This window comes from Crocodylus porosus, unplaced genomic scaffold (assembly GCF_001723895.1).
Source record: "Crocodylus porosus isolate Cpor-Errol unplaced genomic scaffold, CroPor_comp1, whole genome shotgun sequence".
NCBI classification, from domain to species: domain Eukaryota; kingdom Metazoa; phylum Chordata; order Crocodylia; family Crocodylidae; genus Crocodylus; species Crocodylus porosus.
The window spans coordinates 11077745-11099801 of NW_017728926.1; the positions used below are offsets into that span (position 1 = coordinate 11077745).

The following is a 22057-nucleotide window of genomic DNA, read 5'->3' on the forward strand; positions in this document are numbered from 1 at the left end:
GAGTCCGGCGTCTGCTTTTGCAACCACCCACTTCATATAACCTCTGGTATCTTTTATTAGAGCAATTCAGATAGTTGGAGATGTTCTTCTTTGCAAGCTTTCGGGTATAAATGCCCTTTGTCAGGCTGAGGAAGCGTTGTGTGCTCTTCCTGGGTGGAACGAATAGTAAAGAAGCCAGAGGACTAGTCGTTACTCCCGGGAAGAGCACACAGCAACTGCGGATGCTTCCTCAGCCTGACGTAGGGTATTTATACCCAAAAGCTTGCAAAGAAGGCTTTTTTCCAACTGTTTTAGTTGGTCTAATAAAAGTTAAAAGATTTAACCAAAGAACCTTGTCTGCCTACGTCCTTAGACCAACATGGCTACAACCGCATGCCCCATATAACCGCTTACATCAACAAGGCAAGCTCCAGCCTGCGGATATTGTTGGCCTGCTAATACCCATTTGTTCTTGCACTACCATTGTCCTTTCTCTTAAATAGCTCTCCTCCCTCCCTGACGCTTACTGCCCACAGTCTATTTCTAGACAGCAATCATATCGCCTCTCCCCTCTCAGCTTTCATCTTGCTAGGCCAAAAGAGCCAAGCTCTCTTAGTTTCCTCATATGAGACCAGCTCTCCGTTTCCCCTGATTGACTTGCTTAGCCCTTCTCTGCACCTGCTCCAGTTTCATGTCATCTTTCTTGAGCGTGGGTGACTCCCGTTGTATGCAGGGGGGTTGGTGGTGGTAGCCGGTATGGCCTAAGGACACAGGCAGACCAGGTGTTTTGGGTAGATGTGATTAGCTTTTATTAAACCAACTAGATAGTTGGAAAAATTGTGTCTGGTGCGGCATGCGCCTGCAGAAGGGTGTTTGTGCCCGAAAGCTTGCAAAGAACAATTTTTCCAACTACGTAGCTGGTCTAATAAAAGATACCATGTCGACCCAAAAACCCGTGTCTGCCTACAACTGTGCACAGCAGAGGCCTCCGATACCTTGTGTTGCAACGCGTCAGTCTTGGCCGGTGATATTGCCATTGGAAGCAGAAGGAATCCGTCATGGGCAAGATTTTTAAGAGCTGCTACTGATTTGGGGTGCCCCAAGCCCAAGCCTGAGCATCCTTCAAGTCCCTGCTCTTCAGTGAGTGGGTGCTTGGCTGCAAGATCTTTATTTATGGGGGTCTCAAGTTGCGGCTCCCCCCCCCCCAAAAAAAAAAGGGCTCATGGCTTGCTTTTGAAATGCCTTTGGCTAATCTGGGGCTTCAAGGTGGAGACGCCTCTTGCGGAAGAGGCTGTTTGAAACTCCTCTCTCATCTTGCAGCAGGGAGCACGCCCCTCTGGAAGTTAGCTGCGAGCCGAGGCATAACCCCACAATGTCATTGTTAGAGCTGCTTTTCAGAGCACGGCGACCCTTTGATCTTTTCATTAGGGGCAGAGGGGTGCGGGGGGGAAAGCAGGTGAATTTGTTGCAGGCATCCTTGGCTTCCCTCCGTTCGCTGATCCCCTGTCTGTGCCGAGCTCCCTCATGACGCTTCCAGCCCTTCTTATCTTTATTTCTATTTAACTCCACAAGCCACTGCAGCAAAAATAGTTAAAAAACAAGCGATATGCATATTGTTTATTTTTATATAGTTTTTTTTTATTATTATTATTCTCTTGTTTTTAACAGTTTGGTTTTTTTTATCTAGGATGCCTGGGGGACTGTCTTGTAACCATGAGTTAGAAATAAAAACGCATTAAAGCCTAATGTGAAGAAATGCTTTATTTTTATTTTTTTTTATTGGATTGTTTCTTGTGCACTGCAGTGAGGTGCCGCACTTCCGCGAGAGGATAAACACGCAGCATCACGCCTCCTCCTCCTCTTCTGCGCTTGGGACTAGCATTTGCTGCTGCTAGGATGGCTTTAACCCCCTCTTAGTAGCTGTGGAAGTAGTTGCAAGTTATCTCCACAGGCCAGATTTTTATTCCAGCTGTTGGATGTCTAAGTGGACTTAGATGCTGAAGTGCAATTCTCTTTTACCCTATCCTGGCCCTTGAAAATCTATTCGTGTATCTGCTTTTATAACATGCCATCAACTGACCCTCAAATTTGAAGGGGAGAGTGACCCAGCTACCTTTTGCACTTAATTTGGAAGAGGATCGGGCACCGGGTGCTTTGGGCCTGTTGCTTTTCACCCTTGAAAGAGCTCCGAGTAGCACAATTAAATTGGAGCCGACTGATTTTTTTTAAAATTTCCCACCCCCCACGCCAATGGCGGTGGTCCCCACTGTTGGATTGCATTGACAGGGGGACTGTTTCCTTTGTGGGGGTCTCTCCATTTTGGGGGCTTTGTGCTGATGTCCACCCCTGTGATATGGGGAGGCCCTCCTCAAGTCGGCAGGCACTGGAGAGCACCCCGGGGCAGGATGTCTCGTCTTAGACACCCATGCTGAATTCGTGGAGCTGGGAGGAATTGCATGGAAAGGGGAGAAGCAAGACTGGACAGCAAAGGCTGGTGGAAAGGCCCCGCTGTGTGTTGTTTTAACTCGCTGGGCAGTGTCTGATGGGAAGCCATGCTGTGCCAGGAAGAGGAGGATCAAGATCCATTGCCCTCCCGGGATTTCCTCCACGGAGTCAGAAGCTGCAAAGACCTTCTGGGTCTGCAGACCCTGATTTCTCAGCCAAGTGTATCTGGTGTCCTGGAGTGGGTTGTCCCCTCCTTGAGACCTCCCATCGTGGGCGCTTGTTGCCCACTGACCTCCGCAAGCGCAGAGTCTCAGGCTCGCTGCTCTGCTGCGCCCGGTCCCAATCGATCGACACATGCGGGGAAAAAGATGCGACAGGACCCATCATCTTTGGGCAGGAAGGCACGAGTTCCCCTCCGCTCGCTCTTCTGCACACAGCTTAATTAAGTAGTTTGATTAAGACATAACAGCAGCCTCGTTAACGATCGTCCTCCCAGCAGTTCCTTCATTGCACTTAATTTGCTTCCTCAGATCAATAAAGTTACTAGGAACAGAGCTGCGCTTTACAGGGGCCCCTAAACCCCCTGGGGAAGAGCCAGCTCCAGCTCAGGCTCCTTTGGGCATGTTTATTGTAGCTTAATAGAAGGCACAGATACTCCGACCTTGGAAAGAGGGTGTCTGAACTCAGCACTTGGGAAGAAGTCCACTGGGGCAGCAGGGATTTATCTATCTGATGGTCAAGGTCTAGGGATGCAGAGAGGGCCAGTCTGTCGTGATGCCTGAATCCCACACCCCTGACTTAGGGGAAGCCAGAAGAAGTTGAACCGACTTGACTGGGTTTGTCTTGGAGGTGACTTTGCTTGACAGGGAGGAGTTTCTGATCTGGAGACTTTAAGACGGGGCTGGAAGGGCGGTGGCTGTGATGCTCTTGCTTGGCTGTGCTTGCACCCTAGCATTGTGGAGGAGGCTGGTTTTGACGTGCCAACATCAACGAGCAGGAGGGAGCCATTTACTGTCACTTTTAAAGGTCTTGGTGCTGGGGGCAGCAAGGCACAACCTGGGGAACATGCAACTCCCCATCATGCCTGGCTTTTCCCACCATGGGATGGATTAAGTGAGAGCCGTGATGGGCGATCCTGCCATCCTGTAGCGCATTGAGAGGGTGTCCTGGGCAAACCGCACGTGACCGCCCTCAGGGCCCGGTCCTGCTAGCCAGGAGAGAGGACGTCCGTTCTCTCTGGCTCTCTTTATAGGAGGCCCCTCAATATTCAGACAGTCCTAAAATACCCTCAGTGATGCCAGCCTAGTTTGAAATCCCTCTCGTTGCATGCTGGGTGTGCGCAGGTCACCGCACCTCTCTCTGCTGCATTGTCCTCGTGTGCAAAATGAGGCTTATTCCAGCACAGGGGCACTGTCAGGATACAGATGCTGCTTTTTGGCGAGGCAGGAAGACTCTGAAAGCCTTTGGGCCAGAGCTGAGCATCCCAAGCTTGAGTGGGAGGAAGGCTTTGAAAATCCAAATCCCACTGGCCAGGCATGGGGCACATCCCGACTCCTTGGGCAGTGGGCAGGTTGTCTCTTCTCCTACAGAAATGGGTAAAGCCCACTCCTAGCACTTACCAAGAGCATCCTGCTTGCAGGGTGTGCTTTGGGGAGAGCGAGCTGGGAGCAGATTTGCCCTGCAAAGCCAGTAACTTCTTCCCTTTGCTTTGCTTGCCTCCAGGGGATGAGAACCAGCCTGGGTGGCTGTGCCCTGACGAAGACAAGAAAACCAAAGCTCCCTTCTGGTGTCCTATCCTCGCGTGCCGCATGCCCGCCTTCTCCTCCAAAGCCCTCGACCTGCAGGTAAGAGCCCCTGGCTGTGGAGATGTGACAGGCAGCAGATGAGATGCCGTTGCAACTTGGGCTGTCCTGGATGAATGCGTTTTATTTTTGTTCTTCGTCTTCCTGGTGCTTCTCTTTGCTGGGGAGCCTACTGTAGAGGAGAAGTTTCCTTAGCATGGACAGGCAGATGGAGGGTTTCCACATAGCTTTTGGAGACCCTAAGGCTGAAAACCATGTAAGACTGAAGACTTTTCATCCTAGGGCATTAAGGGGAAAAGGTGGTGGCAGGCTTATTGGGCCTGGTGGATTTATCTGATTGCCCTGCCTGCAGCAGGTCACTGGAGACAGAGGGGCGGCCAGGTCTCACGGTCTCGTGATCAGCAGAAAGGAAGGTGGGTTTCAGAGGAGTGAGGGGCATCTCTGAAGCCTGTGAGGCACCAACTGCCTGAGAAACTTGTCACACGAACTTGGGTAGTTCGGCCCGCTCGTTTGGGCTGCTTGCTCAAATAGCACATAACCTCTGCATGCTAGAATGACCCTGGGCACCTCGCTGCGTCCCTCTGATCACTTCCCCCAAATGGAAATAACCTCATTGCATATCCCTCTGCTCCACCTCTTGCTTGGTTGGGCTGTGATCCCTTTGCTGCGAGGGCTGTACAGCACCGAGCACAGTGGGGCCCTGAGCTTGGCTGGGGTGCTAGGCATGGCCGCAGGGGTGAAGATAACAGGCAGCAAGGCTTTCCCGAGAGCCGCGGTGTCACCCGGCGGGTAGTTGTCAAGCTGATGTTGCATGTGACCCATGCTCCTGGAGTTGAACTGCTCCAGAATAGCCCCCGTGATGGATCCCAGGCAGGGTCCCGGTCCTCCTCTGCTGCCTCTTGTGCTCCTCCTGGATGCTGCAGGCCTTGCAGGTCCCCATTTGCAAAGAAGGACATAGCAGAGGCTCTTGCCTGGGGTGTGCCGAGGCATCCAGGGCAATGCCGGCCCTCGGTGCCTTGGCATGAGCAGCTTGGAGCCTCAGTGCGAGGCACCCTGTCTGCGGTGCGGGGCTAAGCGTGCGCTTGTGTCCCAGGGCTTCAAAGCAGCTTGAGCTGATGAACCAGTTAACTCCCTGAAGTGGGTGCATCTCACCCCTGCACAGAGCTCAACCCAGGAGGAGTCCTGAATATGTCCCGACCCCTCGGCCAGCGCAGCGCCAGGTCGTGGCTCCTAGGGGAGACGTCCCCACGCACCCCCGGCTCGCTGCCTTCCTACCAGACCTCCCCGTTGCCTTTCGTTACGGCTGTAATGCAGTCAGCTCACCATCAGCGGGATGAATTGGGGCTTTTCAATGCCAGGGTTTCATCCAATTACTGACGGTAGCAGATGTGATGCAACCGGGCTGCCGGCTGCGCCGCGCTCGGCTCCCTGCCCCCTCCTGCCGGCGAAGAAGGAGCAGGTTCCTTCTGTTGCCCTCGTTGCCGTTTTGTCTAATTAGACCAAATGGCAGTGAGTGGCTCTCTGGGGAGACCAGGGCTGGGTTTCTTCTTTTCCTTTTTCGCTGGCGCTTTTGCTTTCTCCTCAGCTCCACCATAGATGCTGCTCTTTGATGCCGCGCGGTTGTTTTTCTACAATGCTAATAAGGGCACCAGCTGGAAGAGTCAAACGCCTTTGTTCGCATATTATTGTTAATCTACAAAGTTCCTTTGATGGGGGAAAGTTCTCCCCTCCGCCGCCCGCCTGTCCCCGCAGTGTCAGCGGGGCGTTTGCGGCGTCCTTCGCCTTCAAATGCCTGCCCAGGGCCCCGGGGGCAAGAGTCTCCAGGCTCTTCCTTTCAAAGCCGTAAACTTTCCCGATCCTCGCCAGACTCGGGCCAGGCCCTCCAGGCCCCTCTCTTCCAGCCTGTCCTTGCACGTGGCCTCCGTGAGAGCAGGTTTTTCCACCCGGGAGTGTAGGGAGCTTTGCTCTTACCAGCCCGTAGTTGGCGGTACCGTTCCCAGTGCCAGGGCATCCATACATCCCCAGGGAAAATGTCTGTATGTGAAAGCTTTGAATTCTCCATCTTTTACCACCTGTTCTGCCCTTTGCCCCACTATACGCTCCCTTGGTATCTCTACACCAGTGGCTCTCAGTCTTTTGGGACTCGGGGCACCGCTCAATAGACTCGAGGCACCTTTGGGAACTGAGCTGCACCCCATTTCAATGACCATTGTAGTGCTTGCCTCCTGGCAAAGGGGCTGGGCCACGGGGGTGCGGGACGGGCAAGGCAGGGACACCCTGGCTGAGGATCTCCGCCCTGCACGGCCTCCTACCCCTGTCCCGGGCGCTGGATTCACCGCTCGATACGGCGGCTCCCCGCTCCAAATGGGAGAGACTTAGCGCGTGAATCCCAAACAGATGGGCTGAGCCCCAGAGCCGTCGAATGAATAAATAATGCCAGTAAATTAAAACAGAAACAAGGCTGTAAAGAGCCCCCGCGAGTGACTGCACAGGGTGGTTGTTAACTCGCACGCCGCAGCGGAGCGGGTCTGACTGCCGCCGGGGCGGGCTGTGGTGACGGGAGAAGAGGGACCGCTGCCCGTGGCCCTGCGCTCCTGGGGGGCAGCCTCGGAGGCGCATTGCTGGCTTGGGCGTCTGAGCAGGCCTAGGGGGACGTGCCGAGTGGATGGGTTTCCGGGCTGTCCCCTGCTCTCTGTCACTTAGGCGAGATGTCCCCATCTTCCTCAGCTTGGTTTTGGGGGCGACCCCTTTTCCGACCGAAGCCATGGGAGGAGGGTGGCGGCTGGGTCGTAGTGCGGTGACTGCCCAAACGTGTTCACGGGGAGGTCGACGGCTGTCTCCAGTGCTTTTGGGAAGGGCTGTGCTGGAGGTGGGGGGCTTGAGAGAGGGGGTAGGGTTGTAGGAGGGTCACCGCTGCATTTCTGTAGGGAAAAGCCCCTTTCCTGCCGGGGGGGTAGAGATTCGCCCCTGCGGGGTGGGCAGGCAGTGCTTCCTCTGCTCCCTGCCCTTAAGGGCTGGCTGGAGACGAGGGCCCACATCCCTCCCCAGCCAACATCACCCGGTGCCCTGCCACGTGGCACGGCCAGCCCCTGTCCCCGGGGGGCTTTGCTGCTTGTGGGACCCTCTGCACCCATTCCCATCGAAGACACCTGCATCAGCCCGGGGTAGATTAGCTGGGTACGTCCTGGCTTCTCTAAATTTGCCCAAATTACAGGACGTTTTATGATCGCTATGACTATGATCAGACAGGTCGAAACAGCTCCGTCTGCCTCCCCGATCCCCGTGTCGCATCTTGAGCTGATGTTGCTGTAGTCCGAGGTACGGAGAGCGCCTGACTACGGGAGAGGGCCAGAGGGCTAGGTCCTGACTGCCCCTTCCGCCCCCCTCCAAGCCCCTCTCACTGAGGTTAAGAGGGAGAAGAGGTTCGCCCTCCCGTAGGTGTATTCAGATCCCTGAATCTGCAGTGTAAGGGAGCCAGGAAAAATCCACGTTTGTCTTGGTTAAATCAAGCAAATTAGCTCCAGCAGCTGCCACTATCAACAGCCACTGCCTCATCACCTATTTCAGGAGCCGGACTCGGTTTTGCAGACGGGAAGGCAGCCCAGTGGTTAGAGCTGGGAGCCAGGGCGGGGTGCAACTCCTACTGTCGGGTTTTGTAAGAAACAAAGAGCGGTCCAGCACCTCGAGCAGGCTGCCTAGAGAAGATGGGGAATCTCCGTACTTAAAAACTTTCCAAAGCAGGTGGGAGAGACGCTTGTCCGGGCTGGTTTAGTGAGGGAGGATCCTGCCTTGATCCAGTGGCTGGACTAGATGACCTCTCGAGGTCCCGTCCAGCCTGACTTTCCTATGAAGCAATTGCTTTCGAGTGTAATCCATCTGCAAGGTGTCTCTCTGGGGCTCTGAAAAGCTCCTTCCCTCAGCTGCAGCTTTACTAAAGGAGGAGGTTCACCTGCCCCCCATGTCAGGGCTGCTGGGCCAGGACTGCCACCTGCTTGCGGTAAGCACATCGCTTTGGGGAAGATTTTCCCAATAGCATAAGCTGGTGAGTGCAGTTGGTTCCTGTGTAGACCCTAAACCCTTCACTGGCCTGCCTCTTTTCCTCCATCTGTTGCTAAAGATACCAGCCTACCTCGCAGGGCAGCTGGTGGGCATAGCTCGTCTCAACAGAAGATGGCACCAAATTGCAAAATACAACTGAGGTCCAAGCCTGGCTTTGTGATGTGCGCCACGGTGCAGCTCTTTCCCCTACTTCACTCTCCCCAAAAAGCCTTGGATTGCACTGAGAGCATTAAGCACCCATACACGGAGCTGTCTTTGGGCTCTCCCCAAATCCCTGCGATGGGAGCAGGCAGGTAACCGTTTCAGTGGCAATTGAGACTTTGCGGGCCAGAGAGGGGACTGCTGGGAGGTCTGGGGGAAATGGGAGCAGCTGGTGGATTGCAGCATGTAGAAGACAGGCTCCTTTTGCTGTCTGTGGGCTTAGATAGCGCCCACAGCAACCCCACTCGAATGGTTCGGCCAGCAAGGAGGCAGGTGGAGAGTCTCCTCCGCCGTCAGGGATCTTTGTGTGTTCACAATGCTCTTCCCAGCCCAGCTCTGAGAGCACCCCTCTGTCTCTCTCCTAGCTTGGAGCCGTGGTGCACAATCCCGTCCAGTCCTCGCTGCTGGGCTTCTCTGCTGTCAGCACCTCCCTCCCGCAGGGCTACCTCTGGGTGAGTATGGGCTGAGCTGGTCCACCTGCCTCCAGCATAACTCCCAGGATACTGTGGCTTTTTGGTGCCTTGCACGGAAATAAGACGCTGAAGCTGGACTGTGTTTCAGCATCTCTAAGAGCAGCTAATGAACCCCTGGGCGCTGCCCAGCTCTTCTGGGGCATGGGGAAAAAGGCACTTCCACTGCCTGGAGAGAGGTGCAGCTTGCAGATTTCAAGCATCCCGTCTGGCCCCCAGGTAGCATAAAGCAGGCAGCCTGGCTGCATCACCCCCAGGCATTTCTGCATCACCCCCAGGGCTTGGCCGCGTCACCCCAGCATTACTTCCAGCCTGCATGACCCCAGGCATTTCTGGGGCAGTGGAGGACATTTCTGAGGAAGGGAGGACTGTCCATGCGATGGCCCAAGTAGCTCGCATGTCTCCATCTCCACCCAGGAGGTGGCTCTGCCCGGCGTGGAGGTCACGTCTGCCTCTACCCTGTGACAACGTCGGTGGGGAAACCCAGGCACCTTGTCTGCACTGGAGATGGAGGCATGGGGTACATGGGGCATGGTCCAGCTGGTGAGGGTTGACATGTAAAAGTGTCCCATGTCTCTGCAGGTTGGGGGAGGCCAAGAAGGAGCAGGAGGCCAGGTGGAGATCTTCTCCCTCAACCGATCGGTGCCACGCACGGTGAAGTCCTTCCCCGTGGCCTCCCAGGTGCTCTGCATAGAGTACATCCCGGAAAAGAGCGAGGAGGAGCAGGAGAAAACTGAGGACTCACAAGCGACTGCTGAGCAGGCCTCCACTCTGCACCCCACCATCTGCCTGGGGCTTCAGGATGGCAGGTGAGCTGCGGGGTGGCGGCACTGCCCGTCTTGGCTTTGTCCTCTGCTGGAGAGGCAGGTGTCTCCCTGGAGCTGGTGCTGGTTGGCCCCCAAAATCCAGCTGCTTCCCCTCTAGGCTGAAGGGTCTCAGACCCCAAGAGTCTCCTTTAGGAGCTGGGTTTTGTGAGCCTTGGCCAGCAGGACACAGGCGACTTACCGGGAGGGGGTGTGGAGGGGTGGTGCTGGGAGGACCATGTTACCATGCCAGAGCTGCCTCTTCTCCAGGTCAGCCAGGTGAGTCCCTTCCCCGCCGCCTCCCCAGCCTCTACCCCAGAGGGATGCCTGCTCTAGGCTAAATCCAAGCCATATTGCATGGAGGAGCTGCGCAGTGGCTTCTGCTCTCCCACATTATGCACCTCGCAGAGCTGGTGGATGGGACAAATATGAGGAGTCCGGCCTGGTGGTCTGTGGGGAGCCTGCTTTCTGCAGCCGGATCCCTGATTCCACCTCCGAGCTGCTGCACGGTGGATGCAACGGGGCTGAGCTCTCAGCGGCCAGAAAGCCTGGCCTCCATGTGTATGCATGCCTCCAGCTGCGTGTCACCGCTGTGCTTACCTCTGCTCTCCTCTCCTCCTTGACCTCAGCATCGTGGTGTATGGAAGCGTGGATACGGGGACTCAGTGCTTGCTGACCTGCAAAAGCCCGGGGCGGCAGCCCGTCCTCTGCCTGAAGCACAGCCCCGACTACCTGTTTGCTGGCCTGCAGAATGGGATTGTAGCTGCCTTTGCCAGGAACAGCGGTGAGAGCGGGAGCGGTGCGTGGGGGGGGGACTGTTACTGCATTTGGGACTCACCGGGTCTGTCTGTGGTCTCTTCTCCGCGGATCTAGGATGAGGTGGGGACTTGCAGGTTGATGTCTCACCTCCCTTGTCCCAGCAGTGTGGGGCACAGGGCCAGTACGTCCCTCTAACTCTTGCTGTACCTGTGGTGTGGCCTTTTGTAGCTCTTTGCCACATTGCCCACAATGTGATTAGTCTGTGTGTGACTTTAGGCATCTTCCTTGGGCACCTTCCTTAGTCTCCCTGCGCTTCATCTGCAGAACGGGGGAAAGAGCATTGCCCTGACATACAGGGGTGCTTTGCCAGAAGAGATATTTGGGTTGTGAGGACCTCAGATGCTGCTGCTGCGGGGATAGTAATTATCCCAGGTGCCGTAGCAGTTAGCATAATATCCCAAAGGTGCAGGCGGGATTTGCAGGCTGTTGTTTTTCAGATTGCAATTGCCATTGGGTTGACCACAGTGATTGTGTGGCATCCATGCGCAGTCCCACAGGGGAATATGGGCATCCTAGGGAGGCCTCCAGGGTGGCCATCACAAACAGACCAACCCACCACTGATTCGACTCCGGGGCAGGTAAGTCCAAACGTGCCCCACACCTGCCTTGGGGAAGGTTCATCCAACTTTATTACCATGTGGGTTCTTTCATTTTTAAATAACTTTTATTTCTAGCTGTTACCAAAAAAAAAAAAAAAAAGACACTAATTAGCCCTTGAGAATTGGCTTGACTTTAGACTTCATAGCAGCTGCAAAAATGAAATCCTATTTGAGAAGGAAAGATAATTTCCTATTGATGGTCTGGCAGAGAAGACACCAGTTGTCTACTAAGGAACCCAACTGGATGGCTCTTACGCTTTCCCTCTGTACGTTGTAGAGCAACGGCCCTTCGTTAGGAGCCATTCAAGCCCGTGAGATGATGTTGGCCTGGTGCACTCTTCAAGGGCTGTCAAAACATGCAAAAGGTGCCACGGCCCTCGGGCAGCTGTCTGAATCCCATTTGCTTTTGTCCCAGAAATGGGAGAAACAGCTGCAATGACCAAGACGTGCCAGATCCTGGGCCAGGCGCAGGTAAATGCACTGAGCCTGGTACCAGGGCAATTTCTGGGTGAAACTTGCTGCTTGGCAGGTCTAGGCAATAGGCAAGCCTTCAAAACAGGGGCTCAGTGACTGCCAGGGATCGAACCTGGGAGCCTCCTATGTCAAGGGCTTGAACGCTGCACAGTGAGCTAAGAGACTAGGGCCGTCCAATGGGCATTTGTCCTGGGCTCTTATCCTGTGTGGCTCAGGCCTTAGAGGAGGATGCTGAGCGAGTCCTGCTGCCCGGGTGAGAATTTCCCTCTCGGTGTGATTCGGGAAGGGGGATCGGGTCTTGCGTGTGCTGGGCCGTGGGTAGCAAATAGTCTGAGCCATCTCTTGGAGGTGTCCGCACGGCTCTGCCAGCCAGCCATGCACAAAGGAGCCGGATTCGCTGCCTCTTCACCGCCGACCCGGGGTTACCACCGGGTCTTCGTGTGCCGCTTCGACTCAGCCTAGCAGTGCATCGAGGGTTTTAATGAGCTCCTGACACGGCATTTGTGGGTTTTAATTAGAGGGGCAGAGGCGGCGAAGCCGTCTCCCGGGCCGGCGGGTGCCCACGGGTGAGTGTGAACACACGCGTGCGTCCGCAGGGTGCTCTCCCTAGCAGATGAAAGGGTAGGCGCCGCGCGCAGCACGCCGGCGGCTCCGTCTCTACTTATCGCTCCTCTCCTTTGCCTCGTGACATCTCAATTTACTCCCTGTCTCTCCCCTGCTGTTGGACTTTGCTTTTCTCCAGGAGCCGGCTCCTCGGGAGGCGCATGGATTTCAACCCTGCCATTACATGCCAGGTCCCTTCCCTCCTGTTGACAACATGTTGCCCGTAATTGCTGAAGGGAGGGCAAACAGATAGGGGGACGAGGATGGGTTTCTCCTCTCAGCTGCCTATTTTTGGCTCCTGTTCCCAGTTGCTTTGGCCTGCCAAGCTAGATGCTCCTTCACCCACAGGCAAGCGTTGCATGTAACCTGTGTGGTTCATCCTGGGTCCCACACGCGGGCTGGTCCCATCTAGCTTGCAGTTAAAGCATCGCTCCGGCGCCCCTTCGGCTGCGCCTGTTGCTGGTTTGGCGAGGGAGCTTTGTGGGCGGGCTACAATTTCTGCATTGCAAAGTCCAACGAATTAGGAAAGCCTGTCCCTTTCTTGGGACGTGCCTGGACATCCCCATGCTGGTGGGCTGAGGGCTCACCTCTTTGACTTCATAAATGAAGCAGATTCCCCCCCACCTTTCCAAAGGCCTTTCGGGGGTAACATACGCAAGCTCCTGCCTGTGTCTTGGTTAGATTCATTTTTTTTTTTGCTGGCTCCACGTGCACGTGAATGTTTTGGTGAAGCCAGGCGAGGTCTTGGGAGTACGGTGCTTCATCCCGCAAAGCAGCGACACGGGGCCAGCGCTGCCCGGGGGCTGCAGCTGCATCTCCCAGGGATCTGCGTGGAAGAAGTGCAAGACCGCTGACCTCTCACCCTTTTTGGTATAAGCCACCCAGACAGCAGCATGCTGCTGCTCACTCTTCAGAGATCCCCTCTAACCTACGTTGGCCCGTCGTTCGGAGCCCTCTCGGCTATGCTAGAAGCCCGAAGTGATGCCGCTTGATGCTTGGGCACGAGACGTCGTTGTTTCGGCTTCTGCGTTTCAGCTGGCGACGTGGGAGAGTCGGCGATGGTGCCCTGGCCCCGCGGAGCCAGCTGTTGCCACGGACCTGCAAAGCTTCATGTCGCACGGGCCTCCTTCCAGAGGCAGAGGTTGCTCCAGTGCCGCCGAAGGGGCTCGTATGGATGCCAGCGCTGCATCCCAAGGCCCTCGGTCTGTCTGTGGCCCAGCCTGGGGTGCCGCCGAGCAGCGCGTTCTGCTCGTTGGCATGAAGAGGCCACGAGTCCTGGAAACACTGGTGCTGTGCAAGTGATACAGGGAGGTGCATCCAAGGGGCCCGTTTTGGTTTGCCCCATGGAGAAGGGTGTTTCTTCCTGACATAAGGGAAGGATCCCCTGTGTGCAGGGAAGCCTGAGGGGGCTCTCTGCCATGCCCAGCGTGGATGGATGAGTCAAATGATGGGTGATCCCACTGCCTGGGCATCCGGACCTCTTCTCCATGAGGGTGCCACCTTCTTCCCCGCCGATTGCCTCCTGCGTTTCCCCGCAGCACTCAGCCCACCTTCCCCAGCAAGCGATGAGAGGTCGCAAGAGGAGAGCAAGGGCCTCCTGGTTAACAGGCTCATCACTTATTCATGCCACGCTGTTCGCGTCGGATCCACTCGGTCACTACTGCGTCCCCGCCGGGTGAGCCGGGCGTCAGCAGGGCATATCCAGGCAGGCTCTGTCCGCTGCATGGGATGTCTACGGCAAGCGCCCGCTCCTGGCTCCATCCCACAAACAATCCTTCATCCGCCCTGACCCCTGTAGAGACCGAGGGGATGTTGGTGTAGGAATGGAGCAGGGTTGCAGGGGAGCAACAAACCTGGAAAGGATTGCTGTCTCTTAGAGGGCTGCTTGTTTTGGGGATCAGAGTTTGCTACTGCTGCCAGCTCATGGAGTTGCTGCTTTAGAGACTGTGGCATTTGGTGCTGGATGCATCGCTGTGGTATTGGGGGGGTGGGGGCGGGCATTAGGTAGCCTAGGGACTGGCTGAGCCACCGGGCAAGTTTCTCCATAGGCAACTGCAGCTTGGCAGTGCGAGAGGACCTGTGACCTTGGCATTGCCACAGCCTTGCACGAGGTCATGGCAGCTGTGCTGTGGCTTGTGCCCATGTCCTGGCTGCATCTGGGACTCTCCTTGGAGCCACTCACTATCTATGTCACAAATATCAAAGACCCCCAAGAAGTTGGTGTGGACCCTCCAGGCGCTGGCAGCAGTGGCTCTGGGGTCCCAGAGGCACGAGGTCCAGCTTTGCCAAGGCCGTCCCCGGTCGGTACCTGGCATTCAGCTTGCAGAGTCCAGGCTGGTTGGAGAAGGTGATGAACCTCAGCTGCGCCAGCCTCATGGGGCACTAGGCTCCGGTGGACCTTTTGGCTTTTTTTGGTCCAGTCAGCTGTCAGTTCGTACTCGAACATGACTGCTTGGCACAGGGACCAGCCAGGCTACACCTTGCTCCAGGCATGTGGAGCTGATCTCCGTGCATCCTTGTGTCTGGGTGCTAGACATTGCCATTGCTGGGACAGCCCCCTCATCTGCTCTGCACAGGGTGTCTCGAGGTGGGCCGTGCATCAGCCAGTCCCTCCCACTGCTTGGTCTCCTCCAGGTTCAGCAATTGTAGGGGCCCTGCAGGCAACGAGGGGAGGACTCCTTTCCATCCTCTGTCTGGCTTTTCCATGCCATCGGTGTTGCTTTGAGAGGAGGGAAGAGGGGAAGTGGGGTTGCTGCATTGCTCAGGGCACAGAAATCCTGCCATCTTCCCAAGCCCTCTTCCCCAGGTGACTCCCATCCCGGTCCAGGAAGGACCTGTTTTGCCTGGGTGAGGAACTACCTCCCTTCCATCACTAGAGGGTGGGAAAGAGCCTTGAATCACAGGCTCTTGGCTTGCACCGGCCTTGGTGAGCACGGTGAGCCCCTGCCCCTAAGAGCGAGAGCAGCTCTGGCACCCGCAGTGGCTGCCAGCGCGTCGGAGCTGCTCACCGTTCCCAGCCGTGGGCAGCAACCTCCTCCATCGCTGGTTCGGGTGGCATTCAGTGCAAAAGCAGGGGATGCACACAGAAGCCCGGAGGGAGAATGCACCACCATCCTCGGCTGGTATGAAGCTTTGTGAAGGGAAGTCGCTGCCCTGAGTCGGGCCCTACTGGAGAAGCCGCTTTGTGGGGTTGAGCAGCATCCCGGTTAGGCGCTCAGGCCCACCCTCTTGCTGGGTAAGCAGCAGTCCAGCCTTTCCAGGTTTCAGTGCCCTCCTACGCGTCCTGCTGGCTGTACTTGGGCATGGGGCATCAGTAGGGGCTCACAGGCTCCTTCCCTGCTTCTGCTGGAAAGAGGGCATCGGCTCCGCAGTGGGTCTAGCAGTGGGCTCGGGCTGCCCAGGATGGCTGAAGTCTTGCCCCGTGGCACCAGGCGCTCCGGTGGGGATCGAGGACCTACGGAGGAGTGCGGCAGGGTGGACGGGCATCACCTTTCCAGCTGTGCTGAAGGGACGCCGCCTTTGTGAATCTAAAGCGTGTGAATCTAGGCGTGCCGGGGTGATTTGGAAAGCGCTATGCAAGAGAAGTCGGTCAGAGGGTTAGGGGGGCACAAGATTCGTGCCTGTGTTGAAAGGGCCTGCCCCCTGACCTCTGGGGGGCTGCCGCCTTTGCACTCCCAGCAGGCGTGCCCCGCGATCCCCTCGCGACGGGCTGCGTAAGAAACTCGGGGCACTGCATTGCCACTCCACGAAGCCGCCCTGGCATCGCCCGGCGTGACAGCCATCGTGCCGGCTCGCCTTACCTTCGCTTCTGGGGAGGAGGAGTTGCGAGGCCCGCTGGCAATCGCAGCTCCCGTAGGAAGTGAAGTTTCTTTCTGTTCCTGCCGCCTCCTAGACCAGAAGGGCAGGAATTAGCAAGCGTCTGTTTTTGTCCTCGCCAGCTGATCCGTGCCAGAAGGGCTGGTTGTAGGCTCCTCCTAAGAGTGCCCTACGTGGGGGCTGGCCAACTCTCCATCTGGTGGAGACCAGGGCAGCTTCACTGGCGCAGTCAGAGCGATGACCAGACACGTCAGCTCTGTCTTTCGAACCCATGGAAATTGCTGAAGCGACCTCCTGAATTGCTTGCGATATCCCTTGGCCCGTTCCTCTGCATACAGGAGAGAGCGAGGGCTTCTGGCAGAGCGTGTCGGCACGTGCCCCTTGATGAGGGCTGGTAAGGAAGGCAGGAGGACACCCATTTCCATAAGTGCTCTTGAAAACGCGCACAGGCAAAGGGGGTTAAAGGTAACGAGGCCGCTGTACGTTTTAATTAGAAGGAAAGTTTCCCAAACCAGCTCATTTTTTCTTGCAGAAGAGTTCAGAGGGCTTCCAATACCATTGGAGGTGTGGGGAGCAGGCCTTACAGTGAGGGACTTCAATAGATTAGGATCATTAGCTTACCAAAGGCAAGGTGAAGAGGTGACTTGATTGCAATTTATAGGTGCTGAGGAAAAGATCTCTGATGTTAGAGGGCCCTTTAATGTAGCAGATGCAGGCATAAGACCCAGCATCTGGAAGCCAAAGTTAAAAAAAATTCATACTGGGAACAAAAGGCACATTTTTAAGTGAAGGTAATTAGCTATTGCAACAGTTAGATGGTGGTGGTGCATTCATCACTGGCAAGCTTGAAATCCCAATGGCCTGTCTTCCTGAGAGAAGCACTCCAGTTCAGCCAGCAATTAATCGGCTCCGTGGTGTCACTTCGGTAGCAGGAAAGCATTTCCTTCACTGCCGAAATGACTGGGGGGAAATTCTCTGCTCTGAGCTTTGCAGAGACTATTTGGCAGCTCAGAGGCATTTCTTTTGGGCTATAAAATATGTGAATAGTTGCAGCAAGTGCCTATTAGCTTCACACTCAGGAAGACCTGCACCAGCAACCTGATTCGAGGAGCTATGCTCATCCATTCGGGGAGTCGGAGTCGAACCCTGCCGTAGGATCTGTGTCTGCTCAGCACGGTGTGAATTTTGAAAGCATCTAATGCAAGAAATGCATCTAATGCTTGCGGTGGAGCTACGGTGGGAGCGCTATTTGCAGCAATCGCCGCGAGAACTTGTAAGGACAGGTTGGAGAGCAGCAAATTCTGTGCAGGGCGAGAAATGGGAGGCATCGGCAGAAGAAATGGGACCCAGCGCAAGTTGCAGAGGCGCTTGGTTTGAGAACGTCCTGCCTGTACCTCAGCCGTGGCCAGGTTTTGAGGATTGGGGGTAGATCCACTGCAATGGTGGAATTAGGGTTTGGTGCTGGGATGGTGCTACCTTCTTGAGGACCACTTGCACTTTTTCCCTTTTGCCATTGCATTTATGCATGCCATATCCTTAGCCCTTGGAAATCCCAGGGCCTTCTGGTCAACCTCCTCCTTGCCTTGGCCAAGCTGTTTGGTTTATCTGACCAGGAAGGAGATGCTGGCCAGGGAAAACCCCAGTGCCTGTAGGGTCGTTGTCTTTTTCCTTTGTCGGTGCAGGATTTCACTGGACAACATCCTCTGGATGTCTCGGGAGCAGCAGGCCCTGCTCCGTGTCCTTCCTTGGCACCCTGGCTATTACCCTTTGCTCCTTTCCCTGCTTCATCGTGGGTTGTCCCAAGACATGACTTGCTAGCTGTTGAAGAGGGCTTATAGTTCCTAGAGGACCCCAGCCCCCTGTCTGCACAACAGGTAGGCTTGTATTGAAGCAACCCTGAAATGGGAGCCCTTCCTCCTGGAGCAGACTGGTATTTCTTCCATGCTACAGCTGGGCCTGACCTGCCTTTCCAAGAGGTCAGGGCTTTGGGGGTTTACCTCTCTCTCGGCTCTCCAGGATGGGGGTGACCCTCTCGGAGGCTGGTCAGCTCGTGGCACGAAGTGTTCAGGGGTCGGCCTCCCAGCCTGGCACCGGGCTGAGGTCTGGGACGCCACGCGCAGCCCAGCGCGCCGCTTGGCCTTGGAACAGACGCGTACGTATTTTCTCCTCCTTCGGCCTCCAGTTGCATCCTCCGCCCGGAGTCGCTTTCATGCGAGCTTCCTGGAAGTACCCGCTTCCCAGTGCCGCCCGCCTCGTTGCTAGCTCGTTTGTGCAGCAGCCGATAATGCAGGTCGGGGAAGCAAAAAAGGGATCTTTTCATGGTCCGCATCACGCGGGCACGGAGAAGGTCGACTTGCAGCAGAGGCCACAGATCAGAAAATCCTCGGGGCGGGAGAGGTCGTTCCCGCCGCGCGTTTGGTGGGGAGAATTGGCGCAGTGTGACGCCCTGATGAAAGAGCCGAGGCGGTTTCGTTTCTCTTAACGAAAGCCCGGGCCTGTGTGATGGTGAAGGGCTCGGGAGGGCCCCGCGCAGCTCGTGAAAGCTTTGTGCCAAGTTCTGTCGGCTTAATCGCGTTTCAAAGCGCCCGAATTGGGAGCTGTGGCAATGCCATTGCCGCTGGAAGGACATGTGTGTGCGGGAGTGCACACCATTGCTACGGTAGCTGTTAACTGGGAGGGGGTGTGTGTGCGCGTGCGCGTGTGTGTGTACACCACTGCCATGGTGTTTTTAACTGGGTAGGTGTGTGTGTGTCTGCGCACAACTGCACATGCCTACCAAGTTGTCTTTCACTGGGAGGGGGTGGGGGTGCGTGTGTACTACTGCCATGGTATCTTTAACTGGGTAGGCATATGTGTGTGTGCACAGCCCTGCCATGTTGCCTTTAACTGGGAGGGGGTGGGTAGGTCTGTGTGTATGTGAGTGCATGTGTGCACACTGCTACTATGTTGTCTTTAATTTGGGGGTGGGGGTGTACCATTGCTATGGTTAACTGGGTAGCTGTGTGTGTCTGTGCACACCCCTGCCAAGGTGTCTTTAACTGGAAAAGGATGGGTGGGTCTATGGGGGGGGGGTGCACATGCACACTACTGCCATCATGTCTTTAACTGGGAGGGGATGGGTGTTGGGGGTTGCATGTATGCGTGCACATTTGCACACCACTGCTGTGGTGCCTTCAATTGGGAGGGGGTGGATGTGGGTGTGTGTGTGTGAATGCAGTACTGCCATGGTGTCTGTAACTGGGAGGGCATGCATTTGCGTGTGCATGTTAATGTGTGCCATCCGTGCTGATTTAAAGACCCATTCCCTTTCCCAGCCCCCTAGCCCTAGCTTCTGTGACCTCCTCCCTTGCCTCCAGCCCTGTCCGTTGCCTCCACACCCCCACGTCCCTCTCTCTCTTTGGCTCGGTTTGCATAATGAGCAGTGCCCGTCGGTGTGCCGGGCTGGGAGGAGACCAGGTTTATGGAGCCTCATGAAATTAACAGCCCGGCACATGCCAACCCGCTCCTATGTGCTCTGCCGAGGAGGCTGAGAGGCTGCTGGAGCCTGTTGCCTGGTGCAGCATCCCCCCTTGAGCCATCCCTGTGCCCGTGGGATGCCAGGGGAGAGGAGAGCAAATGGGTTCGTTGTGTGTCTGAGGCTGCCCCGGCTGCAAGGGTGCTCCGGCGCGGGCGCTGCAGGATTGAAAGCAGAAGGTGCCGCCTTGCTGGCCTCCGTTCAAGGGCGATCCCAGACTGCCTGCACCTGGCCACCTATTTAGAAATAGCCCATGCATCGTATTGGGGCCACAGCATGCGCCTCGCTGCAGGGAAGGGAGATGCGTGTCTTTGTCTGGCTGCAGCAGTGAGGGTGTTTTGAAGCGTCGGTTCGCGGGGGAAGGAGAAGCCAGGTCTCCCGAGCCAGCTGCCAGCAGGCTAATCCCAGCCTGTCCACCCTGACATCAGCCCGGCTTCGCAGCCTCTGGCGGGAGCTCCCCTGAGGGGTGATGGGATGTCCGAGCGTCCCAAACCACGGCCTGTGCCAGTGCTCCCTGGATTTCTGCTCGCCCACAGCTGTTCAGCCTAATTGAAACGAGCCCTTACTATGCCGAGTCCCTTCCTGCTGCGACGTTGCCATGTAAGCAGCAGCTGCGGATGCTCTGGGGTGGCGAGGGAGGGGAGCGATGGGTCCAGGGGATCGTGACTCCGTCAGCCAGGGCTCTGGCCAGCTCCGGTGCCCTGCACTTCTTTCGCACAGGGAGTTTCGGGGTACCAAATCCCAGGAGCAAAGGTCTGGGTGGCCGGTTCAGAGCGGGTTATGTCCAGGTGCTTTTTCCCCCCTCCTCTGGTCTATTTGGATCCACATCTGACTCTTCTCCTCTCTCTCTCTTCCCGCAGGGGGGCTGTGGGATCTGGAGGCGAAGCCCACCTGTCTGCAGGTGGGGACCGGGCCGGTGAGGGTCCTCCTGACCCTGGATGACACCCTGTGGGCCAGCTGTGCCAACCAAGTCACCGTGCTGGATGCTGCCAGCCTGAAGGCGCAGGTACTGCCGCTCGCTGCCTGTTCGGTGCCCCGAGCAATGCCCAGTGCTGCTCCAGAATAGGGATAGCCAGGAGCCCCTGGGGAGCAGCTGGGTGTGGGGAAGACCTCGCAGAGGAGGTTGCCACTACACTGGGATGGCAAGCCTTGCTTCCTTCCCCTTCTCCTGGGGAGCTCGCGCAACTCCCGGCATCCCTCGGGCAGCGGCTGTGTGCAGCGCTGCATCCGGGGCGCGACGGGGTGTCAGGATGAGAGCCAGAGGCATCCAGGTCCGGCTTCCTAAGGAGCCTCTGCAAGGGGGGCGAACAGCCATCCCCGCCGGGGCTGGCAGGGATGGCTATAGAGATACTGGTCCCCTAGCGGGGGCTGCGAGCCCAGAGGGACGTTGGGAGGCGGGGGACTAGGCGAGTGTCAGGAAACGACTCGCAGGTGAGTGAAGACCTTTATCTGAGGAGCAGCTTGATCCTCTGCGTCCCCCGGCCGGCCCTGTCTCAGACACTGCTGCAGAGCTGCAGGGCTGAGTCTGGGGGCTAGCGCACGGCACAGGGGCCGGACCCTGCAATCTCGCTCGCTCCGGCTCCGGCGCGACCGCCGGGGGAAAGGTGAGCATCCGGGACAGGCGCAGCCCCACCGTGCATGGTGCCATTGCCGCAGTGATGTCGGCCGGACATCCCTGCGGCTGCCTCAGCGGGTCCGCTCCCCCCTCGGCACCTAATGGCAGGAGTGGCGCCTGCGAGGCCTTTAACGCCGCGGGGCTTTTCTCGGTTGAGCGCGCTCCCGGCTCCTGCCGGCCTCCACCCCGGATCTCATTCTGCTGCTCGCGTGCAGCCGCGCGCCTGCCGCCCGGCCTCCCCGCGCGCCTGGTGGGCTGCTCTTCGACGGGGAACGGCTCTCGGCTGCAGGCGCAGGTGGGGAGGGGGCCGCGCTCGCTCTGAGGCTGTTCGTTAACTCGGCTTCCCCGCTCGGTCCCAGCGAGCTGCGTTTGCTGGGGGAACAGGGCAAGCAGGCCGGCCCCTTCTGCGTGCCGGGCTTGGTGTCGGATCCCCAGGGTCAAGGTGGGCTTGAGGTTTGTCCTGGCAGAGCCCGAGCCACGCTGGCACCCTGGCTACATGGGTGCTTGTGGGTTGTCTTCCAGCACCAGCCCTCTTTCTCCTTCTTTTTGCCCCAGGCTCGGCGGCGGGGTAGGACTCGGAGCTCACCCTCGTCTTGGGACTAGAGGGGGTTGGAGAGAAAGAGAAGCAGATACTTTTAGCAGAGGCCTTTATATGCTGTTACTGCTCCTGACTCTCGAGCAATTAATGAAAAAGATGCAGGTCCCCTAGAAGATGGTCCAGGTCCTCAGAGGGTTTGGGAAGAAGCAGGGGCACTGCCAGGAAAGCAGGGTAGCTGACGGGGTGAGGGGCACATGGCACAGCTCCGATGCACCGGAGCAGACTTGGGTGAGGGGGGCCAATGCACCGGAGCAGACTTG

General features: G+C 56.9%; 1 protein-coding gene across 7 annotated transcripts in view; it reads left to right on the plus strand.

Moving 5' to 3' along the window:
• Window positions 1-22057, plus strand: part of ARHGEF10L (Rho guanine nucleotide exchange factor 10 like) — a 116026-nt gene that overhangs the window by 68997 nt on the left and 24972 nt on the right. For all 7 annotated transcript variants that reach the window (XM_019541473.1, XM_019541475.1, XM_019541476.1 and 4 more), the window contains 5 exons: window positions 4147-4268; window positions 8852-8938; window positions 9539-9765; window positions 10389-10543; window positions 20445-20590. In XM_019541473.1, the coding sequence (XP_019397018.1) occupies window positions 4147-4268; window positions 8852-8938; window positions 9539-9765; window positions 10389-10543; window positions 20445-20590 (737 nt within the window). The remainder of the gene's footprint in view (window positions 1-4146; window positions 4269-8851; window positions 8939-9538; window positions 9766-10388; window positions 10544-20444; window positions 20591-22057) is intronic.